General features: G+C 37.1%; 1 protein-coding gene across 3 annotated transcripts in view; it reads right to left on the reverse strand.

Annotated features, from left to right (window-relative positions):
* Positions 1 to 1,242: 1,242 nt before the first annotated feature.
* Positions 1,243 to 18,639, reverse strand: part of LOC131153586 (mediator of RNA polymerase II transcription subunit 25) — a 109,527-nt gene continuing 92,130 nt past the window's right edge. For all 3 annotated transcript variants that reach the window (XM_058105998.1, XM_058105999.1, XM_058105997.1), the window contains 6 exons: positions 16,861 to 16,914; positions 16,659 to 16,687; positions 4,173 to 4,241; positions 3,900 to 3,984; positions 2,241 to 2,327; positions 1,243 to 1,881 (listed from right to left, as the gene is read on the reverse strand). In XM_058105998.1, coding sequence (XP_057961981.1) covers positions 1,543 to 1,881; positions 2,241 to 2,327; positions 3,900 to 3,984; positions 4,173 to 4,241; positions 16,659 to 16,687; positions 16,861 to 16,914 — 663 coding nt within the window. In that variant the 3' untranslated portion in view covers positions 1,243 to 1,542. The remainder of the gene's footprint in view (positions 1,882 to 2,240; positions 2,328 to 3,899; positions 3,985 to 4,172; positions 4,242 to 16,658; positions 16,688 to 16,860; positions 16,915 to 18,639) is intronic.

Raw genomic sequence — 18,639 nt, forward strand, 5'->3', positions numbered from 1 at the left:
AAGGAAAAATAGGAGAGACTAATCATAGAAAGGGGAAGGGTGCGTGGTCACATAGGCCATAAATGTTGAACTTATTGGCAAACACTCCATATGAATCATAGCAGAATGACCAATGGGCAAATGTGAGAAAGAAAGAAGATGACACATAAGAGTTCAACAACGTCATTTCAACGCCCCTAAATTATTACTATTTTTTTTTTTCTCAAAATTGACGTTTCAACCACTCAAAACCATATTTTACACACATGTTGTCTATGGGCCCACACACCAAAAACTTTAACGTTTCATCACATTTTATGTTTTAATGTCTTTTCTTTTATAATATCTATCTTCCTAGTAATTTTATGTTTTAATGTCTTTTCTTTTATAATTTCTATCTTCCTAGTATTTCATCCTTTAAAGAGAGATGGAGAGAATATCTCTGACTGCCAATAATGAAAGTAATAATTAGCCATCATATGATAATTGTAATAATCTATTGTCCTGACACCAATGTTTTGGGTGAGTGAAGAGTATGCCGGTGCCTTCATTTGTCATGTGAAAATTTCTTTTTAATTTAAGTCTCAAAAACAATGTGGTCAATTATAATAATATCACAAAGAACAAAAAAAAATTAATTATATGCACCAATGTATAATCAGTTTATTTAAAATGTAGATATTCTAATACTAAAAATACCAACCGCAAGAAAATAAAACGAAGACTATTGATTTGATCTTTCACAATTTTTATCATATTATGATATATTTTATTTCTAAAAGATATTTTTTCTTAATTTCTCTTCCTCTTATTTCTTAAAATAGAATCCTGATTCAAACAAACCATAAATCAACCTTATAAAATCTTAGTTTTCCCTTCTTCTTTTTTTTTTTTTCAATTTGAATTTAAGATCAATTTAATATTTCTTTTTAAAATTTAAATGATATAGTGAATTACTAATTTTGAGTATTAAATAAATCTCAAAAATTTATTATATATTTACAAGTTAATTGTGTCTAAGTTAACACATACTAATACTAATAACTATTATAATTTTATACTAAAAATAAGAACTTAAAAAAAAAAAAACAAGAGACGAATTTAATCTTTTCTAAAAGTTGAATTTCAGCAAGAGTGAAATCATAAAATGGGACTAAAGAAGAATCTGTACTCACTTTATCACACAACTGCGTTCCTCGTTCAAATTTAGTACCTCAATGAAATTTGCTAAGATGCGCCTAAAAGGATGACATGGCAACACACTGACAAAGTTTAATTGCTTAAATTAACACGTCTTTAACTACAGTATTATTAATTAAAAAATATAGCATTAGAATGAACATCACTTATTAGTAAATGGACTCCACATGATTACACACATCTACTGAGGAAGGGGAGTTCTCCGAACATGGCCTGGTCTTTTGATTTCACAAACGCTATCTACAAATTATAATACACTAAAAGTCAGCATTTGATTAAAAGCATCCATCCAGGCTTTTAACGAGGACACATTCCCCTGCTCAATAAAGTTTTATTTTCACTTCATGAGGGCTGAAAGTGTAACTAGTTTAAAAAGCCCCCTCCCGGCATGCTCGACGGTCCTTGTGAAGAAACTTGTCCCTGTGAAACTAACTGAGACCGGGTTGGACCCTGAACATAAGCCTGGCCCATCCCCGTGCCAACCATTTGCTGCTGCTGTTGCAGCTGTTGCTGCTGTTGAAGTTGTGGCAGCTGTTGCTGCTGCTGCAGCTGTGGAAGCTGCTGTTGTTGCTGCAGCTGCGGCATCTGCTGCTGTTGTAGCTGTGGAAGCTGTTGTGACTGGAGCTGCTGATGTTGCTGCGGTTGCAATTGTTGCTGCTGATGTTGCTGACTAGGTACTTGGGGCTTGAACACAACCATATCCTGGTCCAAAAGAATTGTTAGCTTTTGAATACAAATCCAGCTATAAAATTTTATCAGCAATCTCTTTGTGAAGCACCAATCATGGGTCTCCATATCAACAATGAAAATCAATTTAGCATAAAGGAAACCTTGAAAAAATTAATTTTTTAAAAAGAAAAAAGCAAGTTCTATTATTGCATATTCAGGAAAGCTCAGCTAAAACATAGTTTTACAGAGGCTTTGGATAGAAAGAAACATTTTGCAAGGATTTTAGAGAGACTAGCAATTTCTCTCCCACAGGAGAGGATGGAACTAGTGGATGTGTGAAGTAGGTTTTTGTGGATGATCATCCTATATTAATCTCTTAGCAAAAATCTCACCCCAGGAAAAAGCATTCCAATCAAGCGGCAGGCTTTGTCAGAAACAGAAAGCAGCAACGTTTGAGAAGGTAGTTGGATCACTGCACACTGGAGGAACAAATTAGTAAAAAAAGAAACAATAAAAAGTTCCATTAAATAGCTGCTTGGATGATTTAGCAAAGCTGTTTATATTTCATAAGTCATAGACCATGAGAATTTCCTAAGGATACATTTAGATGGTAGAATAGTTATTCTTTGTAATAAGATTGAATGAGAATTAGAGAGAGAGTAATTCCTCATGCATTCCTTATTATTTTATCCAACAAGGGAATAGTTATTCCTTGCCTATTTCTTGTTATGAAAAGTTTCTCATTGTTATTTTCTTCATGGTAACAACATATTTTTATATAACCAATACAACTATTTATTCCTATGAGTAGGACCTAAAAACATTGAGCAATTAAGCAATTAGTTTCAGAAGATTCTTTCTTACGGGCAAATTTCACACCAACTAAAATCCCTCTTTCAAGCACCTAACTACAGAGATGTAATTATTAAAGGATTCGGAAAAACTGCAGAGCTTTCATAGAAAATCCATTTGCAAGTGGCTAGATAAACAGGCCTTCAACAATAAGGAGGAAAAAATGTTATTTTTGGCTTTATTCCCTAATACAGCGTGTTTGGTTTACAACTACCAACAAGCTACAAAGAAGGGGCATCCCCAGGTTACAAGACTCCCCCGCTCTATGAGGGTATGGGAGGGTTATCACAGTATACGGCTATACTTAGCCTTACCCCTGCTTTTATGTAAAGAGGCTGTTTCCTTGGACTTAAAACCAGTCACAAGGATCAACCTTACTGTTGATCCAAGGCACGCCCTCACTTACAAAGCTACAAAAACTACAAGAAGTTAGAATTCTATATGGTGAATGTACTTGTCAATAAAGAACTTCAGCTAATGAGTTTTAAAATTAAAGTGCTCCACATAAATAATAAGTGCTTGTCAAATTATGAAAAATATGGTGCATAAACAAAATATGAGAAATGATAATACACTCCAAAAAACACTACTATATTATATTTTCCAAGTGGTCACTCCTGTACTCTTGTTCCTGACCTTGATCTTGCTCCACACTTGGATAAAACTAGGGGCAGGCCCAGGAGTAGATAATGGCCCCGGTAACAAAAAATATGAACTCCAGTTAAACTTGTGGTGACAACCATTTTCAAGTTCTACTACACTAGCTAAATATACTCAATGATAAAACTCATTTTCCCATTCTATCCTTCACAAACAAGTGGCACTAATTACAAACAGAAAATGAAGCATTTTCTTTTCCAGTAGTCAACACACTGGTGTAAAAGCCTTCAGATAGTATGATCTATGATCCAGCATTGAAAACCCCTTTCTATCTTATATGCCTTCAGATAGTATGATCTACGATCCAGTATTGAAAACCCCTTTCTATCTTATATATCTTAACTTAGCCCGCTTCGATGGAAAGCAATGTTGAACCAAAAAGCATGACCGATGTGAAAATTACAGGGTTGAAATTTGATAAAAAAAAAAGAGGGGGGGGGGGTGGGGGGGGGGGGGTGCTGATTTGAGGGGGTAAGGAGAACTTAAGAATTTAAACTTAAAAATTTAAGGAAAATGAAACTTCTCTCCATATGACTTACAAGTTTCTTATCTTGCAGCTGCCCAAGAAAACCATGTTGATTCATGGCCCGAAAAACTAGAAAATCTGCCTTCCCAACATATTGCCTAAAGAAAATGACATATCTCAGAAATATAACAAAGCCAGGGCAGATATTTAACCAGATATTTAAAAAAAAAAAAAAAAGAAGCAGCCTAGTGTATAAAGCTCCCGTGTATGCGGGTTCGGGAAGGGGAATAAAAACAGGAAAATGTAAAATAAATAAATAAGGATAGTTTTTATTTAGCAGAATTACTTGTTATTCATATGATCTTGAGATATAAGCCGAACTATTTGCATTGTTGGTGGCCAGTTTGCAGCAAGCCTGAGAGGAGGAGAAATTTATCCAAATAGATAATTCATCCTAATAGTGCACATAAACCAGAGAAACAGCTAGGAAAAAATTTAAACATAGCCAAAAGAAAAGGAAAGATAAGCATATTATTGAAAGGAGTCGATACTCAATAGAAGAGCTACTCAATTACAAAGAAGAAAAACTATGTACAGCCACAAAAGAAGCTCTCTACAAAATTAACAGAGAATTAAAAAAATTGTTGCAATATGAGTCGTGCAATCAGTAAAGCATAATTTAGCCACTGCCCTTCCAAAACCTCCGGAGAGGATATAATTCCTTCAAAAGCCCTTGCATTCCCTTCTGTCACGTGCAACACATTACTCCGTGTAAAGAATTATGCAGCACTAGTTATATAGCAGACAAGCTTAACTATTCAACTAAAGTAAACCATGGATTGACCACATGAACAAGTTTGCAAGTATCAAATACAAATTAGATTAAAGCAGTAAGCAAGCATGAAAGTAAACATGAGTCAAGTGGTAAACCCTAAAGCAATGCAATTCATATATTACACCTCCGTAGACAACGTGTTTAGCAAAAGAGGCAAGCAGACTGAGCATTCTTACAATATGATTGATGAACACTTGCACTCCCTTGAAAAAACAAAAAAAAAAAGTTAGGAAATTCACTCTAGCAATAGGAAACATCAATATAACCAAGAATTCATACTCCCCCTTTTCTACAAAACATTGCTTTATCGGAAGAACAGAACCTACATTAGTATTTACATGGTGATTACCCACCTAACATGCACAAGAAAACCAGTCCCAAACAAGCATAAGGCACTGAACAAGCTTGGCTCGTGATGTTGTACCCCACTTATGTGGTTGATGGCCTCATTGATGGGACTAAGTACTCTTCACCTTTATCCATGAACGAATGCATGTCTTTTACTGACATCCAATTGATTTCTTCATTTTTGAGGCCCTTCCATTTTACGAAGAACTCATGTCGTGTTGTCTTGATGATGTGAACTCTGTCTACAAGGATCTCTTCAACTTTTTGTTTGTTGGTTTGCAAGGTCTTCAATGATGCTTTTACTGACTTTGAGTTGGACCTTCAATGTTGGTGATAAATGGCATGAGGTTTAGGTAGATGTGAAACACAAGATGCGCCTTCATTCAAGCCAGAGGTTCAACCACATTAAAGGCCTTCTTGACTTTGGCCAAGATGGGCTGGTCCTTCATATCTACAAAGTAGACTCCTACCTTAACTCCATAGTGACTTAATATGCTCCAAATGGAGCTTAACAAGCACTAAGCCTCCCAAGTTGAAATGCAACAATCTTCTCCCTTGATCTATCCAATCCTTCACTTGCTTCAAAGCTTTCTTCAGTTAGTCTTGGGCAATGTCCACATTTGCCTTCATTCTTTGGTGAAGATGTATGTCATGCTCATGTTTGAGGCAACAACAATTGTTGGCATGTAAAAAGCTCTAGAAAACTCTTGTTAGTTGTTGAACTCTTTTGGATATTGAATTTGAATTAGGTCACGTCGAGTAGCTGTAGAAAATTCTATTGATTGGCAACGGATGAAATGGCACAAATACTCCCCTAGTAGCCTATTGAATCTTATCAACTAACCATTAGTTTTCTAGGGATGTAAAATAATACCAATAAACCAAAAATCGGATCGAAATAAGTTTTGGTTTAATATTTTGGTTTTCGATTCCAAAAAATATAAACTTTCGGTTTTTAACCAAAATCAAACCCAAAAAACGAAAATCAAATTAATTTATGAAATTTGATATATGTAGCATAAATGTCAAATTGTAGTCACTTAGTTCAGTAATAACAACATTAGGTTGAGTTATATGCATTCAATTACAAAATTCTATCTCAATTAAAAATTTAATTATTGTGAAGGTGAGTTAATGGCAGAAACCAGAGGAGACAGGGCCTTTTGTAAAGGTGAGACTCCTCCTCCACCTTATAATTTTTTTGTGTGTGACAAAGAGGCTCAAGTTCAACTGCCACATGATGCTGCTTGCAATTGCCCCTCCTATCCTATTCTCACATCGGAAATGCAAGAAGCTTTAAGGATCCCACCTCATTATAAATAGCCATTGCCACATCACCCCAAAATAAGCCTTTTCAGTTACCACTCCAAGGCCTGCAGGATCCTCTTCACATGCTGCCTCATTGAGATTTGTTGCTAGTAAGGTTTTACTTGCGGTTCACACTTTGGAGGCAATATTATTAATGTTAAAAATAACCTGTAAAGGAGTAAAATTAAGGTTCAGTTTGGTCTTAATTTAAAAAACCAAACTGAACCGTTAAATCAATAATGGACTTAGTCAAGAAACCATCAGTTTCTGTTTGGTAATAGTTTGTCATTTTCAAAAGCTAACTTTGTCGGCTCAGTTCTTGGTAATGGCCAAACCAAACCGAACCAAATCAAACACACCTCTATAGTCTTTTGGTGATTGCTCGAGGAGATGTCAAGCTGTGAACCAAGATTCTGAAAAAGTAACCACCAAAAGTTTGTAGTGAATTTTGTGTCTTGGTCACTAACAGTGTGCTTCAAAAAGAGCTGTGCGATGTCTTTTTGCTTAAAAGTACTTTGGCGCTAGTATAGAAGTGTCATACTTGAAAACCTACCCATAACCACAAGTATAGACCCTAGGTCCCCAACTATGGATAAGTTGGTGTTGAAGTCAAGTGAGACACTTCCCCAATGTCTCTTCGGTACTTGAAGAGGTTCCCACAGCCCTGCTTCTTCCGCCAGATCATCTCTTGTTGGCAAGTGAAACATATCCATGTATACTCAACCACCTCATCTCGTATGTTTGCTAGTAGCACATCTGCTTCAACAACGCCAAAGTCTAGTGCCATCCAAGATTGCTTGCCCACATGTTGTCATGGAACTGACAACATTATCTTCTTTAGATCACCAAAAGATAAATACCCAGTTACAATATCTTCACAACAAGCCATTCTTTAACCAAAATTGGCACAATTTGATCTCTTTCACCAACTTAATGAGGTTTGGACACCCAAATCATAGACAAGGTTCTCCTTAATGTGCTTTAGCATTGTCATGGTAACCTTGCTGTCAAGTGAGTTACTAGTTGAAGGGCTGCCAACTCAGTCTTCCTACTTAGTGAATCAGTAACTTGGTTCATTCATCCCACCTTGTGCTCAAAGAAGAAATCAAATTCTGTTAGGAATTTTCGCCAGCAAGCTTGCATGGGGGATAATTGAGAAGTAAGAAATGATGGAGCCAAATTATCATCCTTCACCACAAACTTAAACCCAAGCAAGTAATGTAGCAACACTCAACAAGAATGAATTCTCTACTAACATCTTCCTCTTTTGAATTGTGTACTTTCAACTTCACTAAATGTGTGACTCTTGTATCCAAAATGCAACTACTCTTGTAATAAAACTCCACCAAGGGCATAGTTGGATGCTTCATCTGTACTTCAAAAGGCTTCATAAAGTCCACGATAACAAGTAATGGATCATGGCTTCCTTCAAGTTGTCAAAAGCTTCGTGGCACTCCTACGTCCAGTCTCACCCATCACCATTCTTCAGCAATTTAGTTAATTGGGTATTCCTCCCTGAGTACAACTTCAAAAAAATTTGCAATAGTAGTTAGCAAGTCAAAAAAAGGAATGCAACTCCTTTACTATCATTGGGATATTCCAATCTTGAATATCACTCACATTCTCCATATCCATTTTGAGACAACCTTGTTCAACCACATGGTTAAGAAATTTAATACACTTCTGTGCAAAAGAGTATTTCTCCCCTCCAACCTACAAACACCTTCCATATATGTTCTAGAGTATAACTATAAACAACAATGTCATCAAGTTCTACCATGACAAACTTGTCGAAATAATCATGAAATACTTAATTCATTAGTGTGTTTGGCACATTAGTTAACCAAAAGGGCAAAAATTCAAGAGTCCCCTACCACATTACATCAGCCCATCACCTTCTACTATCCTCACCTAATAATAGCTTGACCAAAGGTCAAGTTCTATTAAATACTTGCCACAACTTAGCTAAACAAGCAACTCATCAATGAATGGGATGCTTGTTGTGCACAGTCAACTCGTTCAGCGATGACAATCCATACATATCTGCAAGCTTCCATCATGTTACCTCTAAAATAACATCGATGCTCCAAACAATACTTTGGAAGGTCATATATAACTTGTTAATCGAATATAACTTTGTAATAACTAATCAAGTTATGTAATTCTACAAAAGTTAGATGCGCCATCTAGCATCTAAAATGAACCTTTAGTATGGGCTTCACCTTGGTAACAACTTGATCTTATATTATACACCTAGTTGTGGAGGCAAGTCAATTAGTGCCTTACAACTTGAAACTCCTCTAGGTAGTAGGAACGTACTCTTGTCCTGCTTCATCGAGTATGTGAGATGTATGTACAACCCTTCTTGAATTGCATGGCTAATATGAACTTCTCGTTGACTCCTTTCTTCGCCACCACTTGAACCATGCAAGGGTGGTCATTTTTAAGCAAAGGAAATCTTTGAATGGCATTGAGCCTATCCTAGTCACCATAAAAATTCCCTTCAAAACATAACTAGGAAATCATCCACTGAGCAGTGAAATTTGCATGTCCTGCCCATTAACCAGGCTTCATAATTACTCGCTTGGCTACTCCTAACATAGGTTGCACTGTCAAGTTAACCACTTTCATGCACCATGAGTTGTTATGTAACTCCATGTTCAGTCTTTGTGTTTCACTATGTATGAAAACATTGTGGGTAGCCTCGAGACCCACCATAGCACGAGTGTTCTTCACATTTACCTCAGAAACACTAACCCTTCAGCTCGAGCAACGTTGGGTTCTTTCGTTTGCCTCTTCAACATCTGAAGTGACTACATTGCACCCATTCTCGACGTTTCCGCCCCATCCTTTAGCAAACCCTCTACAATGAAAGCTTGCAAAGCATTGAGGGATAATTTTGACAACCATAACAACTCAACTTCGAAAGGTGTCGGCAGGTACGTGGAACTGGAGCCCGACATGTTCGCTCGGGGGGTAGTGCCCTTACCACCAGATGTGTTGGAAGCACAATATGAGGATGCCTTCCTTGAAGGTGATGTCTTGGCATCAAATCCCCCGCTCTTGGATTTGCCCTTCTTGAAAGATTTTGTATTTCCACGTGACGAGCCATTTTCCTTAGGCATGGGGAAGTTCTCTCCAGCATAGTCAGCCAAGCGTTTTGTGGCAACTTGTGCCATAGGCAAGTCTTGAACTCTTTGTTAATGAAGTTCAATCCTTACTCACAGTTTCAATCCTTCAAGAGGTAGAACAACTCATCTTTCTATGACATACTTAACAAAAAAATATTTCACATAATTCTTACTCTTACAATGAGATTAGGATTTCACAGTTTGCAACAACCATTGTACTCAACATTCTCAGGGAAGAATTGGGCCATGGGCTCTCTCCTTTTCCAAGTATCAATTCTACACTTGTCCTTTTGAGTCTCATCGTACTTGGTAGGCAATCACAACCACTCAAGTACGTAATAGCCATGGATACGTTCACCTCCTCCAAGTCGGCCTAAACTGCACGAAAGTATCGTTTCATACCAAATACGTTCTTCAGCTCCTTAGCTTCAAGGCCACTAAGAAATGCTCTTGGCTCTACCTTTACTCTCCCATAGTTGTACCCCTATAGAATTAACAGTAAGCTAATTATTTAGTGTTGTAAAGCTTCCAACATAACATGAAAATCTTCTAATAGTTCATTAGAGGAACATTATTGTTTTATTGGATCCCTCAAATACATCAATTAGGTCCATAAGCTAGGTCACCTCTATAGCCACATAGTTGATAGTTGTGACTTGCACCTCTAATGCATTAAGTCCCTCCATATACTATCCAATATGGTTCTCTCACCGATGCTTCACATAATCCCACAATCCAAAGGCAATTGAATCACAAAGCAATTAACCAGTGATCTAATACCAACTATCACAAATCGAATACTTTACTTCATGTGAAGGTCCATGTATAACTAGTAAGTAAATTGTGGATTCACAACATCAAGAAGTTCGCAAGCATAAAATTAAATTACATGGAAACATCAAATAAAATTTGCAAGCATGAAAGCAAACATGACTCAATCAGTGAATCGTATAGTAAAGAAATTCATAAATTATGCCTATATAGACAACACGTGTTTAGTGAGGGAAGCAAGTAGGTCGAACATGTTACAAAAGCTAGTGAGTTTTACGATGATTGATGAGCAATCATCCTCCCCTAAAGAGCTTTTTATGTTAATTTCACTTTAGAACTAGAAAACATTAATATGACCAAGGCATCATATTTCACTTTCCTACTAAGGCATTATTTTACCCAAAGAAAAAAACACACTAGCATTTACATGATGCTTACCTGCCTAATTTGCACACGGCATGCAGTCACAAACAAGCATAAGGCCTTAAACAAGCTCCGCTCATGACACCTTCTCTCCATATGAGCTGTAAAGTTGCTCAAAGAATAGCAATTCATAGTTCTTTCCCTCTTTTTCCTACATGTAACTCATCCTCCACGTTCTTAGCTACTAGCATACCACCCATTTGATACCCAGCATAGTATAAGCTAAGTTCCACAAAGCCTCAGGGCAGCTGCAACCTGCAATGAAGGAGAACGACTAAAAGCTTCACCCTGCATCTTACAGGTCAAAAAGAGAGAGAAAAAAAAAAAGTATTTAAATTTCTATCCCAAGTGCCCTCCCAAGTTTAAAGAACAACTTAGAATGGACCTTCTAATTTTCGCACAGCTTTCATAGGGGAATTTACTGCCTCAATCTCTCCTCTTCCTTTTCCACTGAGCCTCCCTAAATATGACGCTTGGTTTGCAAAATCAAGGCTTCAATAGAATCAAAATTCAAGGCAGATTCCCATTTTGTTGTTTCACTTGTTTGGTTTCCGCGAATGAGGGCCGAAATGCATCTTAGGCACAATGCTAATAACCCCATTTAACGAAATGATGATTCTACCTCTCACCCACTTGACTGTTTTTTTGCATTAGGGCAGTTTTATAAGCCTTCAATAATTGATATTTCTCCATATGCTTATAAAACCCATAAGATGCTTCCCTCTTTTCGCCTCGTTAAGGCAAGGCTCAATTCCTCCAAGTTTATAGTATCCACTTATTCTCTTCTTTTTTCAATCTCTCATGGCCACAATATTCAAGGTTCCATGGTTCGAATGATGGCAATGGTAAATACAATTTGATTTGTTGGAGATGCTATCCAAGAGGATAACAATGGTTCAATGACAAGGGCTTGTGGTGGTGGGCAACTGAACAAGGTTAGCACGAATGGTAGTTATGGATTTGTGGCAAGCCACAATTGCTCATTGTGGAGCACCTAAGGGAGATGAACCCCTTGATTTAGGAGAGAGCTAATGTTCATCAACCTAAGAGCACCTACGACCACCATAATATAACAAACTCAAAAATTTGATTCCTTTTATTGCTTCATCTTTGATCTTCTCGTTTTTATTTTTTGAGATTTGTATGTCTAATTATAAGCAGGGTTCTTGGCTGCCAAGTTCTAGAGCTTCAATGTATCCATGAATAGATTCTTGCTAGTGAATCCACATCATCCATGAATAAGCATATGCTAGAATCCAATGGATCACCAAAGATGACTCTCAATCTTCTTCCAGAACTTCCTCTCATGATAGTTCAGCCACAGTTGGCACTACCTCCAACTGTGGTAAAGAAAGTATTAGAGAAACAGGATAAGGTTTGAATCATAGTCATGGCAGAGGTAATGCAAGGACGACAAGTTCATTATGGTAATTCTCGCATTTTTGCACACATTGTGGCAAGAAAAACTGTATCGTTGATTGTTGTTGGCATCTCCATGAGAAATCAAATTGGGTTAATAAATCACTTGTTGAGGGTTTGTATACTGTTGAAACTTCAATGGCACTTGGCCACTCCACTTGGTTATACCAATTGGTTGTAAAGAATGCCTTCTTGTATGGGGATTAGTAAGACAATCCGTAAATAATGCAACCTCTTGTGGCCCCTTATGTTGTCTACTCAAGCCTTGTTCGAAAAATGTAGCATGGTTAGATCTTCATTTCATTTTACCTTGTGCTACTCTGATCATTTAATCATTCTCCATAAAAAGGAGACAAGTGCAATACTTATAGCAATTTATGTTGGCGATATCATCATGACTAGTAGTGACCAAAGTGGGATTGTACATGCCAAGCTATGGCATTAAGAAAAATTTCAAATCAAGGAATTGGGTTGTGTTACTTTCAGCACATTATAAATGTACGTTGTACAAAAGGTTTGAACCCCTCACAACAAAAATATACCTTGGACTTGCTAACTACAACTCATATATTGGGCACTAAAATAGTTGATACTCTTATAGATCACAACATAAGTTATCTAAGATTGTTGAGCTGAATTTTGAAGACTACTGTTCTTATAAGCAAATGGTTGTCAAGTTGATTTACTTATTGCCACTAGAACTGACATATCATTTGCTATAGCGTTGGTGAATCAATTTATAGAAAATCCCAAGGACTCACACTAGAATGTTGTTTCCAGGATTTTGCAACATCTCAAAATTTTTCTAGGTTTGTTATATAAATGCAATATAAACTATGAGATCATGCGATACTCTAATGTAGATTAGGCTAGCCTTATTGGAGATCGAATGTGTATAACTGGTAAGGCAGTTCAAAAATATTTGAAAACAAGCCGAACCGAGCCAAAAATTCAGTCAATCAATTCGTTCAGTTCGATTTCAATTCAGATATTTTGCATTTTTGATTATTGGTCAGGTTTTAGGTGTATAGATCCCAAACTGATGGTTACAAAAATTGAACCAATACATATATATTTATAATATTATATAAATATTTAACTATAATAATATAAGTATATTAGACATGCTTACATTTTATTGATAGTTTAGGACCTTTGTAACTAGTGTGTGGCTAACCACACCAAAAATCAAAATTCAAAACTAAACATAAATAAACAAACCCTAGCTAAGCTAGGGCAGTGCACAATTCCTCTTCTAGGCGCTGGCTTCTTCTCATTCTCTCAAAGCCTCCAAGCTTAATCAGCAACCACACTCCAGAGTCCCCACAATCGCCCATCGAATGCTGTCCTCAACTCATTGTAAATCGCTGCCCTTGTTTCTCTTCATGCCATCCCCAACCAACACACGGTCGCCAAACTTGCCACTCACCAATCGCTGGACTCACCCCCCCTTTCATTCACCCTTTCTCTACTCGCTGGTGTCCCCCCCCCCCCCCCCTCTTTTCATTCACCCTTCCGCTAGTCGCTGGACTTGCGCCCCTTTTGTTCACTTTTTTCCATTCACTCACCACCCTTCCAGCCATTAACCACAGCCACAGTGCCCCCAAGCCCACCACCTTGTCACATCTACTCATCGAGTTGTTGTCGTCACCACCTTGCCAGATCTAGTCTCCCTCAAGTCACCATCTTGTACGTAGTCATATTTGGTTCGGAACAAATATCCAAACCATATTGACGGTTAATTGTGTTTTCACTTAACCAAAATATTCAGTTCGATTTTGGTTCAGAAAAATCTTTGAATCAATGAGATTTGACTCATTTAGGTAAATACATATTCGATTCAAACATATGATCCATTGGTGAAGTAGGCTAGATATTTGAATAGCCCTAACGACTAGATATTATACATTTGTGGGTGGTAATCTTGCTACCTAGCAACAAGAAACAAACTACTCTAGCATGATCCATTGGTGAAGTAGGCTGTCTAGTTATGACTCATACTGATAGTGAGTTTGTGTCATTAAATTCTCTTATGTCAAAGATGGGATTCTTGGTAATGAAGCCCACCAACATGTTTTGTGATGATCATGCTGCCATTTATATTGCGGTCCGTAGCCATTGTGTAATATTGAAAACTCTCACTTTAAACATAAGCTAGAGAGTGATGGCATCGTCATGGAATCCATATTTACCTCTCCTGCACAATCATTTGCAAAATTTTACACCAATAGCCATGTTTGATTTTTTCTAATCACTTGTTTCATTTTCATAAAAAGGGGGAAAAAGGTAAAAGAAAGGTTTTCCCTCCTTGAAATGCAGAAAGTGTTCGAGAAGAGACGAATTAGTTTTGATGGGAGGATGCAAAATCTTTGAAGTGGAACAAAGATGCTACTTTCACCATTGAGAAGAGCATGAGAATTGTGAACAATGGTTTAGGTGATGAGGTTAGTGAGGGAGGTTGGTCAAAGGTTAAAAATAAATGGGTTGACGTATCTAATGACGAAAGTAAATGCAACACTTAGTGTGATGGTGGTGTGCTACTGAATAATATAAGTATGCCTTTGATTCAGACATTGGGTGATATTTTCCAAGTGACCAACTCTGCGAGAAGGTCTACAAGTTATTCTTATCATTGAAGATGATGGGATGGGTAAAGAACAGCAGGTGAATGATCATAAACGGGGTGTTTTGTGATGGTAAGAATAAGGTAAAAGTAGGTAATGTGAAAATAGCTAAATTTAAGTGTTCAATTTAATTATGATAGGGAGGGGTTAAAAGGGATTTTTTGACCTAGTTCTGTTTGGTCTTTTCTTTTTATTTTTTAGATTCTTCCTGCAAGTGCTTCTTGTTCTCCTTTTGATTGTTTTTCTATTTTCTCCTTCTCAATAAATTTCTTCTGTTGTCCTCACATCAAAGCTAACTCATTTCTTCTCGAACACTTTTCACATTTCAGCACCAACAGGTATTGTCACTCACCAACTATGAACATTAGAAAATCCATCCTGAGCAGGTTGCTTTCCAGCACCAGGAACATCCACAGCAACAGCTAATGATCCCTTTCCTTTGTATCATACAGCTACATTATCAACAGAACTACAATTAGAAAGCCTCAGCTGCGAAACTTGATTCTCACTCGCCTGACCCTTCGCCAAACCCCCAATGACCAAAAACCTTGGATCTATAAACCCAGCATTACTTGGCAGTTGATTTAATGACAACACAAATACATATCTTCCCACTTTGAATTGCTACCAGAGCTGTTATTTGCATCTTCAACTGCTTTAGAAACCAGATTCAAAGCTGCAGCAAAACCAACACAAGCCTGCTTTGAATCCTGCCTCTCTATTGGTGAAGATCCAACAGATATGTTAGCAGACTGTTTATTAAACTTCTGGGCTAAGACTCCTGCAAAGACGTTTTCAGGCTTGGGTTTGCTTCAGTTGCTGCTCATCTAAATAATAATAAATTTGGCCTTGTTGGAATTTATTAGTACCACAATTTTTTGGGCCTCACCCAATGTTGGAATAAGCACATTTGAAGTGCTGCCAGATCCCAAGTGATATTAATAACTCCAGGCTTGCACCACTTCACCAAAGCTTTTGGCTCAAGCCCACTAGTATCATCCCCTTCATGTGCACATGAACCTGCAAACACTAGCTGTCCTTCTATCTCGTTCCATCCACTTGAGCACCACAGGAACTCCATCAATTGACCACAGGTACAACACCAGCCACCTTCCTATACAGTTTCACTACTTCATTCCAATGTCTATCTCACTGACCCAAAACCAGCATTGTACCAGAATTATCTACATATTCTGATCCCACAAACAACTTCAAGGTTACAGAAAACTCCTTCCATTGAGTCTTCTTCACAGGCTTCAGCCCTCCCAGGAACAAAATTTGAGCACCCATATAAACTCAACTCTAATTCCAAAAAATTAATCCGATGCATTGCATTGCTCAATATTTCACCCAGTAGCAGAACCACCCAAATATCTTCAGGTGAACAATGTTCTCTCAATCCAACAAGAATGGAAGAAATACATTCAGAAGACATTACGCTACCATCACTATAATTCTAATCCACTTGTTCCCTACAACATTCAATAACATATACACAAATGACATTAACACTGCTTCCGTAAATCTCAGATTGAAGGACTTGCTTTGATCTGGATTGCTTACTGGCAGCGGCATGCCCTACCATCAGAATAACCAAACATCAGTTCCACAGGAAAAGACACCGATAGGATGAAGGATTGGTTTTGGAAAAAAAGAAAGTAATGGAGCATTCTTTCGTCCTTCTAGTGGAGAAGGAAGCATTTGCTCTTGGGTGTTAATTTCATTTTTTCTACTCAATGAAGTTCCTCATTTATCTAAGAGAGAAAAACATAAATCTCAAAGTGAGTAACTTTCATCCTGAAAGAAAGTGATCAAGTTTGAACTGAGTACCTTCAATATTTTTCTTCTTCTTACTAACAAAATAGTAAAGCATAGAGATACATAATGAATATTAGCACTCTTAGGTAATGATGATTGAAAACATTAATAATCTACAACAAACATCTACTGAGGGTAATGCAACATAGACTTACGTTTCAGAAGCTGAAGCACTGCGATAACCCTGCCAGAGAGAACACAAAAGGGTAAAAAACCTTATTCATGCACTCAATAAAGCATATTGCTATCTGCCTATTTTCAAGAAGTAAAATTGGGGCCAAAGAAAAAATTTATATGCATGTCGGTATTCTGAAAATAATATGTCAAAATGTGAAGGTTAGATTGAAGAAAACATACCTCCAATCTGGTGATGAAAACAGGCTGCCCTTGTCTCTGCCCAGACAAGTTTCCCTGAAATCATTTTGATTGTTCAAGAAAATTTGTAATGATTACTTGACCAATTGATTGTGTATTCAACTCTGGTAATATTCACTCATTAAAAGTATCAAGAGTCACTCAAATTTTTGCAATAGACAACTATTTCAAGGAAAATGTAACTAGTAAAATTTATTTCTTAAAAAGAAGTTACAGATATTCCTTGAGTTCCAGCACGAATTATATAGTGTAAAATTGTTGTTGTTTTCCTAGAAGCATTATATAGGACAATTAGGAACAGTTTTTAGCATGCAATAAACAATTTTGCATATTTCAATTTTGCACATAACAAATTAAGTTAATTTTTCTTCTTCTTGTCAATAACATTGTAAAATCAGAATAGATTTTCTGTATTTCTTGGATGAATTATTTGTACAAGTCGATACATTATACTTATCATACAATCGGGTATGCTAAAGATGGAAACAATCTCCTAAAATAATCTCTCTCAATAATAGACAATTCTCTACATAAATATCCCCTAAATCACTCCAAGACACTCGGGATTTCTACATTCCCCCTCAAGTTGGATCATAGATATTGATCATATCCAACTTGCAGATGAAATCATCAAAACACTGTTCGGCTAACCCTTTGGTAAAGATGTCTGCTGTTTGTTCCTTGGTAGGAACACAAGTCATACAAATGGTTCCTTCTTCAACTTTTTCTTTGATAAAGTGTTGGTCCACTTCTACATGCTTAGTCTTGTCATGTTGAACTGGATTGAGAGAGATACTGATGGCGGTTTTGTTATCACAATAGAGTTTGATAGGGAATTTCACGGTGATCTATAGTTCTTCCAAAAGTTTCCATAACCATAGTCCTTCACATATCCCTTGTGCAACTGCCCTGAACTTAGCTTCAGCACTACTTCGAGCCACTACATTCTGTTTTTTACTCCTCCAAGTCACCAAATTTCCCCATACAAAGGTGCATTATCTGGTAGTAGACCTTCTATCTTCCGCTGATCCTGCCCAATCAGCATATGTGAAAACTTCTACTTCCTTACTTTCACGCTACTAGAAGAAGAGTCATTTGCCCGAATAACCCTTGAGATACCTAAGAATCTTGTACACAGCCTCTAGTTGAGTCTCCTTTGGTGAATGCATGTGTTGGCTTACCACACTTACTACAAATGCGATTTTGGGTCTAGTATGTGATATATAGATTAGTTTACCAACCAATCTCTAATACCTCTCCTTTTCAACCAATATTCCACAATCTTCAACTCTCTTTACTACTTCAATGGGGGTTTCACTAGGTTTGCATCCAAGCATGCCAATTTTGGTTAGGAGATCAAGGATATACTTTCGCAGAGAGACACTGATGCCCTTTTTTGATCTAGCAACTTCCATTCCCAAGAAGTAGCGCATTTGTCCCAGATCTTTAACTTCAAATTCAGCAAATAGGACTTTCTTCAATCTTTCCATCTCCATTGTATCATCTCCGATTAGGATTATATCATCAACATACACAATCAGAATTGTTTTCTTCCCACTTTCAGACTGTTGGAAAAACATAGTATTATTTGATTGCCCTTGTCGATATCCTTGGTTCTTCATCACCTTCGCAAATCTGTCGAACCATGCTCTAGGAGATTGCTTGAGTCCATATAGGGACTTCTTGAGTTTACATACTCTGTTTTCTTCACCTTTCTTACTGAAACCTAGTGGTATCGTCATGTAGACTTCTTCTTCTAAC

This window comes from Malania oleifera, chromosome 4 (genome assembly GCF_029873635.1).
Source record: "Malania oleifera isolate guangnan ecotype guangnan chromosome 4, ASM2987363v1, whole genome shotgun sequence".
Lineage (NCBI taxonomy): Eukaryota > Viridiplantae > Streptophyta > Magnoliopsida > Santalales > Ximeniaceae > Malania > Malania oleifera.